This window comes from Limanda limanda, chromosome 5, assembly GCF_963576545.1.
Source record: "Limanda limanda chromosome 5, fLimLim1.1, whole genome shotgun sequence".
NCBI classification, from domain to species: domain Eukaryota; kingdom Metazoa; phylum Chordata; class Actinopteri; order Pleuronectiformes; family Pleuronectidae; genus Limanda; species Limanda limanda.
The window spans coordinates 25,179,120-25,198,384 of record NC_083640.1 but is presented as its reverse complement, the minus strand read 5'-3'; the positions used below and the strand labels follow the sequence as shown (position 1 = coordinate 25,198,384).

At 42.9% G+C, this 19,265-nt stretch overlaps 2 protein-coding genes across 2 annotated transcripts; both read left to right on the top strand.

The window, feature by feature from the left end:
• Positions 1–4,327: 4,327 nt before the first annotated feature.
• LOC133001813 (fructose-1,6-bisphosphatase 1-like) lies at positions 4,328–8,773 on the top strand. The gene is made up of 7 exons (XM_061071511.1): positions 4,328–4,563; positions 5,598–5,760; positions 6,516–6,608; positions 6,691–6,831; positions 6,910–7,047; positions 7,158–7,277; positions 8,062–8,773. The coding sequence occupies exons 1-7, from the start codon at positions 4,394–4,396 to the stop codon at positions 8,251–8,253; spliced, it is 1,017 nt and encodes a 338-aa protein (XP_060927494.1). The 5' UTR covers positions 4,328–4,393; the 3' UTR covers positions 8,254–8,773.
• A 1,228-nt stretch (positions 8,774–10,001) lies between these two features.
• fbp2 (fructose-1,6-bisphosphatase 2) lies at positions 10,002–19,235 on the top strand. Its single transcript, XM_061071848.1, has 7 exons — positions 10,002–10,174; positions 11,184–11,346; positions 12,099–12,191; positions 12,988–13,128; positions 13,993–14,130; positions 17,635–17,754; positions 19,050–19,235. Exons 1-7 carry the CDS (start codon positions 10,002–10,004, stop codon positions 19,233–19,235), a joined length of 1,014 nt encoding a protein of 337 aa, XP_060927831.1.
• The last annotated feature ends 30 nt before the right edge of the window (positions 19,236–19,265 follow it).

Below are 19,265 nucleotides of genomic sequence, written 5' to 3'. Positions count from 1 at the left end.
TAAAGACAGGGTCTGTATACTTTGTATCTGGGCAAAACAAGACGTGTCTGCTGGTTGCAGTTTCCATAACAAGCTTTTTGTCTCTGCCAAGGGAAAAAAACAAGCATCTTAGAGAGATTTAAGTTTATATCATAAATCACAAATCACAAATACATGGTCAGAGTGACATTCTCACGTTTTTATCAATGAAACTAGAGATATTCTGATACCAGCTTCAGAAATAACGCCAATACTGAAGAAAACGCCAGTTCAGGATTTGGTATCGAGTTAACGACATGAATGACGACTGAGGATCAATGTTATATCAGCAAAAAGCAGTTTAACTACTTTAAAATATGATAAAGTAACACCAGTACAACTTATAGACATTTTCCAACCTGGAGTATTCAAAAGTTCACCGAAGACACAACAGGTCGGGACTTTTTGTATCCGAAGGAATGCTTTGTTGGATGAAATCAGGTTTTATTATACGCAAGTGTAGAAAAATGGATTCAGCGAACGAGCCAAAAGTGCCAAACCGGCCGCCAAAGAATTTCATTAAACCACCGTCACAATGCTCATATTCTTCAGTCCTGAAGTATCAATTCACTGCTTTATCTTTCTTTACTAAAAAAAAAAAAAAAAAGTTGGAAAGCCTGAGAAGATGAAGAGCCCTCTGTTTGACCCCCCCAGCTCTTCACCAGCACAATAGGGACCACCATCAAGGTCTACAGCCCAACAACATGCCGACGCTCCCCCGCCACCAATTCTGAGCAGAAGGTTTGGACACTGGATAACAGATATGGACCATAATACACCATAAATCTCAAAGTGGACGACCGTCTCTTTGAGGAGCCTATAAAGAGGCTTCTGTTGGGAGTCATGCGATGTTCTGTATTTCAAACTACGGGGACGAGGCAGGGAAAGTGAGCGTGGTGAAAGAAAGACAGAAAGAGAGAGAGAGAATAACCTTGTTTTTGAAGGCTCGAGGATGTTTGTGACACTGGTTTAAGCTGTTAAATCCCAGGCAAAGATGAGTCAGTGTGGATGGAGTGATGACGAAGGATTACCGGGTCACATGAGAGGGACGGGTCACAGGGACAGGAGCACAGTCCGTCCAGGAGAGGCCACCAACACAAGCCTCAAAAAGGTGAGGAGATGGTTGAACGAGGTGGTTTCAAACTGCTGACACTCGAGGAAATGTGCGAAGCCAAAAGGAAAAAATAATGTCCTACAGCTTTTAAAGGAACCCCCACCCACTGAGCCAACTGCCTTTCTAGATTTCCTCCTTCTTGTAAAAAGAGACTGAAAAGTGTGAGACAAAAACAACCAGATTCCAGAATAGCTGTCCACCTGCAGGCCGCTCGGTGGGTTTTAAACGAGCTCAGTAAAGCAGATGCATTTCTTATTCTGCATTTTGCACTAATCTAGTGATTCTCGCTCTACAGGTGCTGGTGTCACTGGTTCTGTCTCATGTCCGGGTTAGGGTTTTTGCGTCCTTCAGAGGCTGCAGCTGGAACCTTGTGAAGGCTCCGACAAATGCGTCCTTTCATCCCCCCCGAGAAACAAAGGCTCCGACAACTGGATCCTTCCCGTCCCAACGCTTCAGTGACTAACCTTTTTTTCAAAGAGGTAACAGGGGGGGGCTCCTAACAACTGTTTATATGGCAAAGAGATTCAAATCAAATTCAGCCTGTTGTTAAGATTTACATAAGGAACATGAACTTATGTGAAATAAAATGTACTTTATAATACAAAACATTAGAATAAAATAAAGTTTTTCAATCAAGTATTTAGTAAACACAAGTTGGATTCAAAGAGCAATGAGTAAAGTGATTGATATAGACAAGTATAATAAATAATATAAATATTATTAATACTTGTGTATATCAACACACCAGATAACGTCAGGCTGATGAGAAGTTTAGTAAAGTATTGAATCTTTAATCGTGACGCAAACAGACACTAGTTAACGCTGCTTCCTCATTCCATTGACCTCCTTCCTTCGGGGGTCAAAGTTCAACCCTGACTGAAGCATGTGGCCACTTCAAACATTTCCACGACACCTGCTTGGCGCGAACCTGCTTGTTTGTTCGCGGGAAACGATAGAAAGAACCCCCAACACACACACAGCAGATTAGCACAAGGAGCAGATTCGACAAACACCATATGACTTTAACCATAATCCTGCTTAACCAGCAGCGCTTCATGGGATTGTCTGGTCTGCTCCCAGCAGGACCACCTGACCCAGTACACGCACGTACAGGACACAGGGGACTCGAACACATTGAGAAGAGAAAAGTTCATGCATGCTTTTAAAAAGACTTCATCACAAAGTTTAAAGAGCCGCTGCATGGAGTTGATCAGCAGCGAGGAGACAGAGATCCACTCACCCGACTCCCAGCGTCTCTTCTCGGACTGGGAAAGCAGCTTCTCCTCCTCGGCTCTGGTGGTTCTCGAAGGGGAAACTTCACAGGAGAGAGAACTCTACATGAAACCAGTCAACATGAGCCCAGTGGCGGACACCACGCAGCTCCACACGTCCCACAGCTCCCAGCAGCTCCTCCACCACCAGCAGCCGGAGCCTCTTTGTACTGGTGCGCCTCTGCCGCGAGTTGTTCCCCGGGCGGACATGCGCAGTGCGACCCGGAGCAGCTCGGGCTGGATGGAGGTCCAAGCTGACCTAACCCAAACCCTAACCCGAGCTGACCTAACCCTTACCCTTACCCTTACCCTTACCCTTACCCTTACCCGGACCCTAACCTAACCCTAACCCGGAGAGGGACAGGTGGGAGAGGTACCTGCCGCCGGGGGGACCCACTCCTCCGGCGGAAGGGAGTCAGAGACCCCCTGGTGTGGAGGTACAGTCCTCCAGGGGAAAGCATGCCGCTGCGTTATAAAAGTTATAATAATAATAATAATATTAATAATAAGAAGAAGAATAGTGATAATAATGGTGATACATGTAATGTGCATATATTATTTATAATAAATATATGAATAATAAAGTTTATATCTTTAGCACCTTTCATACAGGAAATTCAGCTCAAAGTGCTTTACATACAATTTAGTTAAAATAGTTTTAATACGAAATAAAAACATGTTAAAACGTCATTCACATAACAGATTTTAAGTTACATAAGAATATGTTAAAATGACATTTTAAAGAATAGTAAATAAAGGAATATACAATTAATTAAATAAAAAATGCATAAAAACAGAAAGCACAGGCAAGTGTAAGATGTAGTTAAAAGCTGAAGTAAAGAGACATGTTTTAACGTTTACTGAACTAGATATCAACATTTCTCTGTGGCTCCCTGTCACAATAAGAGCTGTGTTTCTGTTAATTTGAACAGTTTATGAAAGTGAAATCACAGTGTTAAATAAAATGTAAATTAATACAGTCATATTTTACAAGATGTATGATGATGCTGGAATCTAGATTCACTCAGAGAGCAGGTTAGGACCCAACACCAGGGGGAGGTCTCCACCTTGTGGTAGTTTGTTAAAACAGCATCAATAAACTTTAATAATAAACTTTATTTGTTGAGCAGCTTTCATACATGAAGCAGCTCAGAGTTAATTACATACAATATAGATACAAAATATAGACAAGAGAGAGAGAGAGAGAGAGAGAGAGAGAGAGAGAGAGAGAGAGAGAGAGAGAGAGAGAGAGAGAGAGAAAGGGATAGAGGGATAGATAGAGAGAGAAAGGGATAGAGGGATAGATAGAGAGAGAAATAGAGGGATGGAGGGATGAATAGAGACAGATGACTAGAGAGAGAGAATGATAGACTGATAGACTGATAGATAGATAGATAGATAGATAGATAGATAGATAGATAGATAGATAGATAGATAGATAGATAGATAGATAGATAGATAGATAGATAGATAGATAGATAGATAGATAGATAGATTTATAGATAGAGATAGACAGATAGATAGATAGATAGATAGATAGATAGATAGATAGATAGATAGATAGATAGATAGATAGATAGATAGATAGATAGATAGATAGATAGATAGATAGATAGATAGATAGATAGATAGATAGATAGATAGAATGATAGATAGATAGATATGGAAGTTGAAAGGGAAGACCATATGCATCTGTTCCTCCTCCTCCTCTCTCTTGAGGACAGGGACACCACTTGTCTTGTGTAACCACTCTGTGAACGCAGGTATGCGAAGCCTCTATTATTCTTATCATTTCATCACAGGTACAGTTTGTACAGAGCGGCTCTCGTTCGCTTTCCTCCGCTGGGGACCACGCCTCTTCTCCGGCTGTGGATTGGCCCTCGCGTCCTCCACTTCCTCCACCGAGTTCCGCCTCTCGGGGACATTTAAGTTCCGCAGCTTGTCCACTAACTTCCCACCAGGCTGCAGGAGGACACCAGCTGCCGCCAACATGTCCGACCGAGGAACCTTCGACACCAACGTGGTGACCATGACCCGCTTCGTGATGGAGGAGGGCCGCAAGGCGAAGGCCACCGGGGAGCTGACCACGCTGCTCACCGCGGTGGGCACGGCGGTGAAGGCCATCTCCAGCGCCGTGCGCAAAGCTGGCATCGCCCACCTGTGAGTAGGCACATGGCAGGGGTCAGGGGGTCAGGGGTTCGATGCCCCAGCTCTCGGGCACACAGGGAAAAACACGAGTTGCTCAGTGGAGTTTCAGCTCCACGTTGGCACGGGCTGAGGCAGGAGTCGTCTGAGCCAATCGGGAAACGCATACCTGACACCGCCACGCCCACTTTAAATGGCATAAATTCTTTATTCTAACAATCATACTTCTTATGTGAGCTGTCAGTCATGTGCATGTGTTGTTAGGGACCAGGAGATCAGCACATGAGAGAGAAATCCTCTCGTTTCTGTCCTCTGCACCTTTTTACTGATTCCACCCATCTCTCCTGTTAAAGACTCACATTAATGTTCCAATTTCAAAATTGAGGTATTTCCTAAATATTTACAGCCATGTGAGTTCATGCAACACAGTACATTTACTTTCTTACTGTATTCTACCTAATTTTGTATGTAACTGTACTTTATGTTAATACGACAAAGTGTTTTCAGTAGCATCTTCTGCAGCATCCTTTATTAAAATGATGGTGTGTATTTTTTGTAGTAAACTAAATAAACAATAGGCAGAGTTAATGATGAAGGAGGCCACACTCTGAGTACTTACTTCACTAAAGTAGTATTGTAATGCGGTACTTTTACTTGCATTTTGTCTATTTATTTGTACTTTTACTTGAAATGTCTGAGTACTGTGTTCGTGTGACCTACATGAGCCGAGATTTTGCAGAAGAGACTTACACTGATTCAGATTGTTCGACTGCTGTTGATCTGATTTCTCCTCGAATCACGACCCAGCCTCTGCTGTCAGGAAATGCTGCGTCATGCATCAGTGGCATTTTTTCAAACCTTATCTCAGCACCAAAGTGTGATATTCACAGGAGGATGTTACAGAAACTAGGTATTTGATAACTTCCATCATACACATGTAATCTAATTCCGTGTGTAGAGAGAAGTGACTTTTGTTATTTTTATTTAATTAATATGACAGTCCTCAGTTTTGTTAGTTTTCACCTTTTCTCTCTTCTGTACTTTATCAGTTACGGTATCGCTGGATGCACGAACGTGACGGGCGACCAGGTGAAGAAGCTGGACATTCTGTCCAATGATCTGATCATCAACATGATCAAGTCATCCTTCACCTCCTGCGTTCTGGTGTCTGAAGAGAACGACAAGGCCATCATTGTAGAGCCGGACACAAGGGTAAGAGTCTCTGAAGGCATCGACTTCACATGTTAAAACACAATCAGGGATCTCTGCCTTTACGCTCTCTGAAGACACTGCTGAGCTCAGAAAACCGGCTTTTATGTATTGAGGATCTGGAACGACCCCTTTCTGAAACTGGATCATCCACTTTTCTCCTGCTGAATTTAAAACGTCTGTTATTCAAATGAGAGGATCAGGCTCAGCTGGCTGGGATGCATGTGGTGTGACTCTGGTCAGACACGACCTTTCACCTCTCTCCTGTGTCATGAGTCTGGTGTGATTGAGCCGACTCTCAGACCTGCTTTAGTCCGGCTACATCCCGGAAAATTGTCCAGAGAGGCTGTGTGTAAGAACTCAAATTTCGGAGTGAGTTAGTCCAGAAATTTTCTGGAGCTGTTCCTCGCAGCCCTCTAGGAACATGTCTGGAAAAAGGCCTGAATGAGCCAATGTGAAAATACAGCGAGTGAACGTGTTGACAGAGTTTCTCACACGCTACAGAGGTGAAAGTGGACGGAAAACAATTAGCTCAGGATGTAAAAGAGAAGCCTTACACTGAGATATCAACTTCGAAAAGACGACTACAGCTTTTAGTGATAAGAGCTGAATCCAGTGTCGATGTGCTATAATCAAAAACAAGTGTTCCTGCAGCATTGTGATGTCCTGCCTCCTGCTGCTCTGCTCAGTAAATGTCCAGCTCATGACATCGTCCCTGCAGAATACATGAGTAACTGTCTTGCACTATCGTCTTCCAGGGAAAATATGTGGTGTGCTTCGATCCTTTGGACGGCTCGTCCAACATCGACTGTCTCGTCTCCATCGGCACCATCTTTGCCATCTACAGAAAGGTAATAACTTTCCCCACACTCCAGAAACGAGAAATGTTGAAACTGTTCCTCTTCATTGAAAGCAAATTGTTATTTCTCTCAGGACACAGACGATGAGCCGGGTGAGAAGGACGCGCTGCACCCGGGCAGAAGCCTGGTGGCGGCCGGCTACGCCCTCTACGGCAGCGCCACCATGGTCGTGCTCTCCACCGGCCAAGGAGTCAACTGCTTCATGCTCGACCCAGTTAGTGCTCTCTATCTTTCTTTACGTTTTCTGTGCACATGACGCAGAGGGTAACAATCGCTGCTTTCCGCTCACCAGGCAATCGGTGAATTCATCCTGGTTGATCGGGACGTGAAGATCAAGAAGCGAGGGAAGATTTACAGCTTGAACGAAGGCTATGCAAAGTATTTCGATCCTGCCGTCACGGAGTACCTGCAGAAGAAGAAGTTCCCCGAGGTAACGCCGACGTCACCATGTGGGAGGGGAACGATTCAAGCTCCATAGATCCTGGTGGTGGATGTCGCAGAAGTAAGCTAACTACTGCTGTGTTTTAAAAACCCTTCCAGGACGGCACTGAGCCCTATGGCGCCCGCTACATCGGTTCCATGGTGGCAGACGTTCACCGGACACTGATGTACGGAGGCATCTTTTTGTACCCGGGCAATGTGAAGTGCCCCAAGGGAAAGGTAAAGTCCAGTTACGTCTTTCTCCTGCTCCTGTCACTATCACATCAAGCTGCTCGGAATAAAGTTTGAATCTTAAAGTCAGAATGGCAACATACCGCATACAACTGTTTCCTTAAATTCAATAAAACCAAACACTCATATCAGTCTTCTAAATATGTCTGGTTTATTTTTTTAATGCCCCCTCTTGCAATGATAAAGAAAGTGATTTCATAAAATCCTGAACAGGACTTCATGGGACCACAAGCGGCTGCAAGTATTTAATTTAAACATTCATATATTTTCATCTTTTAAGAACCAGCTTAGTTCCCGTTTCACTCACGGTGACTTTGAGACTTTCAGCCGTTCTCAAGGGGGAAGTTCCATGAAAAGAAAAGTTCTTTGTTCAGACTCTTTGTTTGTAAGAGGAGAACTTACAAGAAGAAGGTGTCACAATGTCCTTTCTTCACCATCCACTTCCTTCCAGTGTTTGCAAGACTGAGCCAAACGTGAGAAATAACATCTTGAAATAAGTTTGAGAAATGTCCAAGAGGATTTCAAAGAGTCAAATTGCAAAGGAATGAAGAACGATCGCAATCGCTGAATGTTTACATTTTCAGAACTTGAGCTGGGAGTTTACGAAGAGTGTGACTCGATTAGTCGGTCAAATCTATAATCTCAATGTATCTGCCTCCTTTACTATCAATTAGGTATAAATGTGATCAGCGCCGTGTAAAACTATTAATGAAAATGTAATTTCCTTTCAGAGTTTGACTAAAAACTAAACTCCCCCTCTCTTCCTTGAAAGCTGCGGCTGCTGTACGAATGCAACCCCATGGCCTTCATCATCGAGCAGGCGGGGGGCAAGGCCTCCACCGGGTTAGAGAACATCCTGGACATCCAGCCGGAGAGCATCCACCAGCGGGCGCCCGTGGCCATGGGCTCCCCGGAGGACGTGCGGGAGTACATCGCCATCTGCCAGAAGCACGCCAAGAAGTGAGACCACACCGACTCATCACTCTCCGGCTTTAAGAAGAAACCTTGTATCTCCCGTCGGTCTGAGAAAGTTGTGCTTTTAATAATCTTAATGTAAATGTATTTTGAATCGTGTGTTATGGCGTTTGAGAAGGTTTCTCCAGGCCAGAAGTATCAGGGCGTTTTCTTTTGGGACGTCGACTATGTTTACAGTTACAAGGTTTTCATGCCACAGCCGCCATGTTGCTGTTCTGTTTATAGAAAACTGCTGGAAGAAGATGATTCAGTGAAAAACATGAACTGTGGCATAAACGCTCTCATTCCACACAAACAAGCAAAGACCAAAAATGTGAAGAAAAAGAGAATTCCTCCTCTGTTTACCTCCAAATGTGCCTTTTAATAAAATAAACATTCTAGATGTGTGAAGGACCAAAAGCAACAACTTCTATGCAACAAAAACCCTGATGCCTGTTCTATTGTGTAAACAAATACTGTTTGAAATTATCAATAAATTCAAACAAGTCCAAGAAGGAAAAGTAGAGTGATTTTATCATTTTGACTCGTGGTTTTATTTACATTCCTCTGAGGCTTCATATTTTCAGTTTGTCTTTTACGTCCCATTCTAATGAACATAACCTTTCAGGAATCCAATATTTGGAAGGTCAAAGGTCACTGCCTCTTACACATGATATCTCAAGTCGGGTCTCAGGCCATTTCTTCCAATTGTAACCAGTTGTCACCAGGAATCCAAACTGATTCGATTTCAGTGGTCAAAGGTCACGGCTATGAACTGTACGAGTTTGTAGTAAATGTATATGGATTGAAACGGCTGAGACATTCCACAGACCGGTAATTCTAGTTGCTGATATTTACTTTGAGTTTTTATTGACCAAAGGCTGTTTTCCCGTGAAGCCTAGAAATTCAACCTCCAGTTTTATGTAGTAATATTTAAATGTGTTTTGTATATAATGTGTATTTTAAAGCGACAGAGTGCACAGATGGATAGAAAAGTTTAATTTAAAGAATGAAAAGGTTTGAAGCCGGACTGTCGATACGAGTCGGAGGACAGTTCACCCAGTAGAGTTGACCTTTAAGCTAAAGGTCGTTGGAAGCTCCCAGATCCCAAATGACATTTAAAGCAAACTTGAGCTGTGAAAACAGCTGCTTATAGTCTCTCAGTATAAAACTCACATCCTTCTGTTTGTAACCAACGTGTGGTTTATTTCAGAAAAAAACACTCAATCAAAAACTTCAATAAACAAAATAACAATTAAAGAGCTGCAGGACGTCCAGAGCCAAACCAGAGGGTTATTTCATGTCCATGAATCTGGATCAAATGGACAGAAAGTTGTTTTTCACGTTGTGGTTAAAGCTTAAATTACAAAAGCGCTGTGATGTCACCACAGTGCTGCTCGGTCCCTGTTGACCAACATGGTGCAAACCTTTCTGAGTGAATGGATAAAGGACCTGATGAGTTCTAGTCTCAGTGTGTTGGTCTCTACAGCTGATACCCGACACCCACCCACCCCCAAGTTCACACACACACTCACTCGTCCACGTGGCTGCACACACACACACACACACACACACACACACACACACACACACACACACACACACACACACACTCACCCACACACAAATAGATCCTCTGGCCTGGGTATGAAAAGCACTTGGCTGGAAATGAGGTGGCTCATTCGCTGCCCGTCCTCTGCCTGGTGAACACGCAGCCGCCTCCCCGACCACACGGGACAGATCAGCAGCAGCAGCAGCATGTCGGACCAGTCGGCCTTCGACACGGACGTATGGACCCTGACCCGGTTCATCCTGGAGACCGGGCGCCAGGCCAAGGGAGCGACCGGGGAGCTGACCCAACTCATCACCGCCATCCTCACGTCAATCAAAGCCATTTCCTCCGCTGTGCGCAAGGCAGGCCTGGCCCACCTGTAAGTACTGATGTGTGTGTTATATAACTGACTCATAGAAGGGTCATAGACACCTACTATCAAACTCTATTAACCAAAGTGGTTATTTTACAATGAATAATGTGATGATAACTCAAAGAGGTCAGAGGTCAAGGTCTGCTGCCGAACAGCTGGTTCAGGTCGGAGGCTGGAAATGTTCACTCCTCTAGAGTAAAGAGAGATGATGTGTTTGTGTTCAGGAGATTAGAACTCGTTGTTCCAGTTCTGGTTTCAACACCATCAAGGAGGTGGAACAATGGTTGATATGAACCAGTGTTTGGAGCTGGTAGAGGTCGAGCTGTTCCGGTGGGACCAGGATGAATGATGTGTGAATTAGGTGCATTTCAACCCTGTGAACTTAGAGGCAGTCAAAGACTTTTGATTTATTTCCTTTGGGCCTGAAAGAAAACGTTAACTGAGCAACAGCGCCCCCTGCAGCCACGTGATGGTGTTGATGAAGTGGTTTTCATTTAGACAGAAACCAATGTGTGGAGCTCTACTCTTCATCTGGAGCTGATTGTGAAGCTGTTGAAGCTGCGACTCTCACTCAGTTCTTCTCACAGGAGATGGAACATAGAAAGTTCAGGGAGTGAAGGAGGAAACTTTCTCCATGTTCACACTCACTCAAACATCACACTAGTTTTAATAAAGCTGCTGGTTTAGGGTACAACAGTTGTAAAGTATTGATTTAAATTTTTTTTTAATTTATTCTGAAAATGTCCCATAAGAGGGAGAATACTGAAACTGTGCCAACTCATGAGGAATCAGTTGTTATTCAGGAACTTTAATTCTCATTGTAATGATGTAACGATCACAGATCCACATTGTTTGACGCTGGAGAGAATCAGAGCTCACAAGCTGATGAGCTTTGTCCATTTTGATTTAAATGAAAATTCCGGGTTTGAACAAGCTCATCTTTCCAAACGGCCAAGTGGCCGCTTAATCCTTTTTCAATGTACAAGATTAAAGCTTGTGATTTGCTTCCACGCAGGCAGGGCATGGCGGGCTCGGTGAACGTGACTGGAGACGATCAGAAGAAGCTGGACGTGCTGTCCAACGACCTGGTCATCAACATGCTGCAGGCCTCCTACGGGACCTGCTGCCTGGTGTCAGAGGAGAACGAGGAGCTCGTCATCACGCCCAAAGACAAGAGGGTGAGTGAGGAAGGCCGGTCATGTGACACCCGTCCTCTTATTCACAAGTTATAGAGTCAGTTAAAGTGAACGTTTGACATTTTAAAGGTTCACTGTGTAAGATTCAGGTGAAAGGATCTATTGGCAGAAATTTAATATAAAATAATCCCTGTGATGTTTTCACTCGTGTGTTTCATCTTAATTGTATGAATTGTAGTTTTCTTCACCCTAGATGAACCCATTATATATAAATACTTGAAATTGACATCAGGAGTTGGTCCTCTTTACAGAGGCCGCCATGTTGTTTTTTTTACAGTAGCCCAGACTGGACAAACTAAACTTTTGAGTCTTTATAAATGGAGGCTTCCACAGGTTCTCTGTCATGTGTGGAAGGGGAGGGTGAGGTGAGGGGTGTTCAGCTGCAACATAACACTTCACCACTAGATGTCACTAAATCCTACACACTGAACCTTTAACTCATCTGTGAAAAAAAAAATTCACTCAATGTAACATCCGCCAAAGTGGACCGACTCATAGAAAAGTGAGTGGGCCCTTTTTTGCTCAAACACTATTTTACTGAGAATAACGAATGCTCATCAGGATTAAATTTTAGAGAAGTATCTGTGAACATAAACGAACTGCCTGTGTAGAGTTGTTCTGATTGCTAACCGACGCTCACACTTCATACTTGTCTTTCACTCACACATCCCATTCACACACAGTGACGCCTCAAGCCAATCTAACGTCTTGTCGTTGACCTGGTTGTGTCACAGGGAAAGTACGTGGTGTGTTTCGACCCCCTGGACGGATCCAGTAACATCGACTGCTTGGCCTCCATCGGCACCATATTTGCCATTTACAAAAGGGTGAGTCTGACCTCCATTCACAAACCAGGCTGCCACTGAATGTTGTATGATTGAATGTTGGTCAAAAATATGAAAATGTAGAGCAGGGTTGTAGCAAATATTGAAAATAGTGTTTTTTTTGTTTGTTTTACTCCATTTTTAACTTAAGTTAGAGGTCAAGAAACTCCCATGAGAAACAAACTAAATTATCCTGATTATTTGTAGATTGTGTAACTGTTTGTTATGTTGTCGGTGATTGTATGATTATATGTCTTTGGTAGTTTTTCCTATCACTCATCGATATATATTTATTTCAACAAAAATGCTTAATTACATCTCAGCTGTTTTAGATTTACAGCCAATTAGATACATGCTCAAAAGTCAGAGAATAACATCAACAGAAATAATTGTGACGTAGAAAATTCCCTGTACTAACTGTAATGTGCAGTTACACTGAGCAGACACAGGGGGGCGATGGTGACCAGCTAATCCAGGTTTCTGTTTATTAAAGTGCAGCCACAGAGAAGAAGTTTTAATTGGAGTTTCATTCTGTCTCATTCTGTTTGACAAAATTCATGGGTTTTTCTCATATAAGTGCTTTTTCCTGTTTACTTATATGAAATTACATTTAATTTGTATAGTGTGAAATCATATTGACATTATCTCAAAGCCCTTTACACAGAGAAACCCAACAGTTCCCATAACAAGCAAACCCTTTATATCACTTAATATATACATATTTTCAGGGTTTGTACAATCTGAATATTGAGTTTCTGCTTATATGTTACACGTCCTCTTTCCTCCCCCCCCCCCATAGGTCACCGAGGGGGAGCCCACAGAGAAAGACGCCCTGCAGCCGGGCAGCAGCATCGTGTGTGCCGGCTACGCTCTGTACGGCAGCGCCACCCTGGTGGCCCTCAGCACCGGCGCCGGCCTCAACTTCTTCATGCTGGACCCGGTGAGTGTTTCTCCCAGAGATCGCTGATCCTCTCTTTAATATTCTGCTCTACTGCCTCTGCCTCCATGTCTCATGCTATCAGTGTTTATGGTTTTATTGTCCAATAACTTCTTTAATTTGAGAAAACAAACATTAACCTGTCAATCATTTCTCCCGGTGCTGTGGTTTTGTGTGTACAATCGTATGTAGACGACTGTAAACACACAAATTTATATTAACTTGGCAGTAGGTTTTAGCGACATCATCTGTCCTCAATTCAAAATAGTGAATCGTGTATTTCAGTCGTTTCCTTGACCTGGAAACCCTGATTCAACCTAAGGGGCAACCTGCCTCCAGAAGGTCGGTGGTTTGATTCCAAGCTCCTTAGGTCTTCATTCATTCTTTGTGCCAAAACAGGACGACAAACCGTGCACACAGTCATTCACATGACTAAAAACACTTAAAAACAGCCCTCTTATCCTCATTCACACTAACACAAGGACTTTGCTGTATCATGTTCTGCGTCTCGTTCCAGATTCAGATTTACCCACAAAAACAAGGAAAACAACTGATTATCGGCTTTAGTTATTAAGGGAATGAATGAAAAAGTTCAGTTTAGGTTTGTGAGTAATCTTATTGTTGTTGTTGTGCACAGACGAATCCAGGTTGTTGTGCTGTTTTTACACATGTTGTTCACCAGCCATAAGAAAAATGTTGAGATTCATATTTCACCTTCATTTTTAAACCTCTAAATGAAAGTCATGATAGATCACATTGTTATGATATTCTACTTCTTCCCTCAGAACAAAACTCAAACTTAAAATCTCTGCTCATCTAGTGTAAACCTTGTTTCCATCGACTCTTCATCCTGTTTTCTGGTTTCAGGCGATTGGTGAGTTCATCCTCAGCGAGAGGAACGTGAAGATCAAGCCGAAGGGAAAGATCTACAGCCTGAACGAGGGCTACGCCAAATACTTCCATCCGTCGATCAATGAGTACCTGAAGCACAAGAAGTATCCAGAGGTGAGAGAGCATGTTAAACTAGAGTGGTAATAAACAATTCAAATTGCAGCAAATTACACACACTCATAAATGTCCGTCCCCCAAACGAGCCTCTCTCATCAGGATCCATGAAATTATTTTCTGATAAATCAAAAGAAAACGTCCTGTTTCACAATTTAAAATTGAAAATCCTGGATCAGCCCCAAAATAATTTGGTCCCTGCTAAATTAAATGTTTCCTCTCACCCACATGCGTCACATTTTTAGTTTGGATGGAGAGTTTATCAAGAACAGAGGGGGACATATCAATTAAATAAATATCTGCTGTAGTAAAGAACACAAATCCACCAAGTTTAGTAGAATTCTTGTTGTGTAGGTATTGTGTTATGTTGCTGACAGACAAACAGACGAGGTTACAACATAACTTCCTTGTCTTCTAGAGAAACTTCTAAAGAAACGGTTTTAATCAGGTGATGCACACCTGCAAGTTTGAATGTTTCCAGGTTAATTGGAGCCAAAGTTGTGACTCGGATCAGTTCTTCTTTCATTTCTTTGCTTTGTGAATCCGACGCCGCAAAGTGAAACCGTTTGGTGGAAATGAGTCGTGAGCTGAACTCAGACCAGACGCTGGAGATCAAACTGAACTCTCACACTGAGTTTACACCAGAACATTGGGTCTGACACTGGATGTTCAAACAGTCTTAAATTTAAGTTAAGGAGAAACTATATTTACACACTTTTCTGTTTTCTCAAAGTAATTTACCGTCTCAGCCTTATTCTTAAAATTAGGTAGATAATATAAAAATAAACTTTAACCACTTTGTTAAATATTTAGTTTCTATTTTTATGTGCAAAAGTGACAATCAATTGATAATATATTTGGAAAGTGAACAGATTAGCAGTGTTTGCACTTAAATCTTTGAATGAAATGAAGGTACAACAGTGAAACACAGTTTAAAGGTCGCACAGCTTCCCCAATGGATCACACACGTCATATTGTGAATTAAAGGAACATCGAAGGTGTAAATCTCGGAAGCATCGTGCAGGTACAACAGGAAGAGGTGAGCAGAGGTTAAACATGTGATAAGGGGTCAGACAGGACAGAGCAGCTTGGTCAGCTCTATCAGCTGAGCTGCAGGATGGTGACACGCCACAGAAAACATCCTGTTCCTCAGGAAACTGCTGCAGCATCTCATCTGGACACACATGCCCACTCAGCGATTCCGCAGCACCAGTGGGTTTGGACATCAGCGTTCGATTCATCAGTTTTACTGAAGCTTTGACGCTGGAAACCGCAAACTCAGATTCGTGCATGAAAATATTATAAGAAATGTTGCCACACTCTCAAAAAGCTCCGTCCGCTGAAGACTCATCATCATGTTCCTCTTCTCAGCATCGTGACGGAGCACAAAGCATCCGCCCAGTCACCACAGATATACGTTTGCATGAGGTTATGAAATGAAACCAGCCGGTCTCACGTGTGACTGTAAAAGGGAAGTTTAGATTCCAGTAACGTGGAGGTTTTAATCTGTATCATTCATTTCTGTTCTTTTTAACACCTGTTGCTCAGTTTCTGCTTCATGACATGATGAAAGAAAATGTCTTCACCACAGGTTCCAAATGCAAAGTCACGAACAGCACGAGTTTGGAGAAATCCTCAGAATATGATAATATACATTATCTTCTTTCGTTGTTTCTATTCTACAAATTATTTTGCAACTTCCTTGAAACAAATCCCCATTTTCCCTTTCAAACAAGCTGCACAACTACGGACTGTGTTTATTAAACCTGTTAGAGTCCCAATATTAATGTAGAATAAGATACAAATGTGGTGCAATGTGGTGAACCTCAAAAATGATTTTAGCCCGTGATATGAATGAAATATTCAGTTACTTCTAAAGAAACAAAGACATCTAATTAGTTTTTCACCAAAAAATCCTCTGGAAAGCACTGAGTAAATTGTCTAAACATTTTCTTATTCGTGAGTTTCCCTTGTTGCCGTCAGGACCTTGTTAGGTTTTACCTGCTTGTTAAACTAAACGCTAATTTAAATCCTTTACCTCCTCTGCAATCTGCAATATTTATTCTCATATACTCTTATTCCTCATATCTTGATTCTTGTGTTTGTCTGTTGTTGTTCATGAAAAGAACTGATCCACCTGAAACGTTCTTATCCTTCAGCTCCAACAGATTCTTGTCTTTGGTTTGAAGATCATTTGTTTTTCTGTTTAAAAACTTTTCTCTGCACCTTTTCTTCTGGTTTTATTCACTTTCTTTTCTTTAGTAAGTTTCTTTCTGCCCCCATGTGAACATCTGGATGTGTTTGTATGTGTGTGTGTTGTTGCATATGGTTTCAGGAAACACACACACCCCTCCCTCATGATGACTGAGGTGTGACTCAGCAAGCACATGACTATTTATCACGCTGTTCCAGTCTGAACATGAAGCTCAGTTCAGGGAAACTCCTCAGATTCTGCTCAGTAGAGTTCTCGTCTGTCGGGGACTGAAATAAATAAACCTGTTCGCACTTTGAAAGTCTGCGTGTAAAACAGTCGCTGATCTTCTGCTCATCAGCCAGTTTCTTTAGGTTTGTGTAAAAGCACTGCTTCCCTGTCTTCAGCAGGTTTAGTGTGTGTGTGTGTGTGTGTGTGTGTGTGTGTGTGTGTGTGTGTGTGTGTGTGTGTGTGTGTGTGTGTGTGTGTGTGTGTCTGGCAGTTGGACTTTGACCTGTTTGTTGTTTGCTGTTCAGTTCTTCTCTGCAGGTCGTGATCTCTGACGGGAACAGATCTGCTGTGGTTGCGTCTCTGACTTGAGGCTGCCTCCCTGCTCGGCCTTTATATGACATGTATATGATTAATTACACTGATGAATAATGTTTTATAGCTTTAAACTATACAGGGAAAGAAGATAAGTGTTTAAAACCTGCTGCATCAATCACTGTGAAGATGTTGAAACTTTGAAACAACAAAATCTGTATGTAGGGAGTTTTCTTTGGTGCCAAGATGGATATAAAGATAGATAGATAGATAGATAGATAGATAGATAGATAGATAGATAGATAGATAGATAGATAGATAGATAGATAGATAGATGGACGGACGGACGGACGGACGGACGGACGGACAGACAGTGTGTGTGTGTGTGTGTGTGCATGTGTGCGTGTGTGAGTGTGTGTGTGTGTGTGTGTGAGAGCCAGAGAAAATGAATGACCCTGATGACTTGAGGCCTTTTACTATCTCTGGATTATAAAAGTCCCTTCAGATAATAGGTTGTTAAATGATCATTTATCACACAGACTTGATAACGTGGAGAATCAAAGTGAATCAGAAGAACTTTGATGGATGTAGAAACACGTTGGTGAAATTAAGACATTAACATTTCAACGTGTCCTCCTGTCCTCCTGTCCTCCTGACCTCCTGTCCTCCTGTCCTCCTGACCTCCTGACCTCCTGTCCTTCTGTCCTCCTGTCCTTCTGTCCTCCTGTCCTCCTGACCTCCTGTCCTCCTGTCCTCCTGTCCTCCTGCAGGACGGCAGCTCTCCCTACGGAGCTCGGTATGTGGGCTCAATGGTCTCAGATGTTCACCGCACCATCGCCTACGGAGGAATCTTCATGTATCCAGCCAATGAGAAGAGCCCGAAGGGAAAGGTAATCCAAGACCTCCAGGAAAACGGAAACCTGAAACCTTATATGCCCGGTACTGTGCAAAGTACTGACACTTATTAAACCTCTTAGTAAAACCCAGACCGACCCCATGTGACATCAGGATGTGTTCCTCAGAGTACACGCTGTACTTGGCATGCAGCAGCAGGAGAGGGAGACCTGCAGTGTTCAGGCTCGTCTCATAATAACCCGTCAGTGACATTTACACTGAACATCGACACAAGCTTAAATGAGTCCAACTTTTCCCTTAAGGTGAAGCTGCAATCAGCAATATCAGTTCTATGTTGGATTATTTATTATTACAAAAGTTCTGGGTTCATCCTCTGCTCTCGTGTCCCGTCCTTCCACCAAGTTTCAGGAAAACCAGTTGTTTAGTTTTTTGTGTGTAATCCTGCTGACAAACAGGAATCTAACCCTAACCTGAGGAGACTAGTGACCCAGACTGGAGAATGAATGAACGTGGCCGAGTCCCAGGTCGGGCTCAGGACTTCCGGGGACACAGCTTCAGTCTCAGCTCCAGCTCTGTGGTGTTCTCTGTGGTTTAACTCAGCTGGTTGAGAAACTGTGCAGCACCTGAGGTATTCATGCTGGTAACTGACTCCCTGACATGTGATGACTCCCGGGATCCTCGCTGCACTGCAACCTGAGCTGAGAGTTGTTTTTCTCGCCCGGTGATAAATAAAGCTCAGAGACAGTCGAAGCAGCTCGAGCAGATAAAAGCTCTCACTCAGTTTCCGTCTGGAGTCTGGGACGCGGTTATCATGAACACACTGAAATGATTTACAGCTAAAGGTATTTTATCAATAATCAATGATATGAGCGTGTAGAGCACGTTGTTTACAGAAGTGGATCCCAACCAACCGCCCAACAAAATGATCGACCAATAAACCAACCATAATAATTCATATAGAAACAACAGTTTCTAACCTGTATGTAACCTGAGAACCCCCCCCCCAAATAACTTTCACGCTTGATCCAAATCTAACCTGTTTTTAAATAAACAAAGTTGAGCTCTCAATGGGAAGTGAACCTGTGTAAACTCAGCCACCATGAAAGAGAGAAACCAGCAAACAATTAGTATCAGATTTTCACCTGTTACTTGTCATGTCCATAGTTCAATGATGTTGATGCAAAATAAATCTAGTTTACATTTTAAAATTCAGATTATGGCTAAAAAAATCTTGAGTTCACTCATAAATTCTAATCTAAAGTGAATGTTTGCTTCATATTTGTGCAGGAAACTAAAACTGGATGTTTTTTTATTATGTTTCCCCTGAAAGCTGCGGCTGATGTACGAGTGCAACCCCATCGCCTTCCTGGTGGAGCAGGCGGGGGGGCTCGCCACCACTGGCACCCAGCGGGTCCTGGACGTGCAGCCTGAGGCGCTCCACCAGCGGGTTCCCTTCGTGGTCGGTTCCCGTGACGACGTCAACGAGTACCTGTCCTTCGTCAAGAAGTTCCCATGAAGGGTTCACGACACTTTAATATGAGCAGAC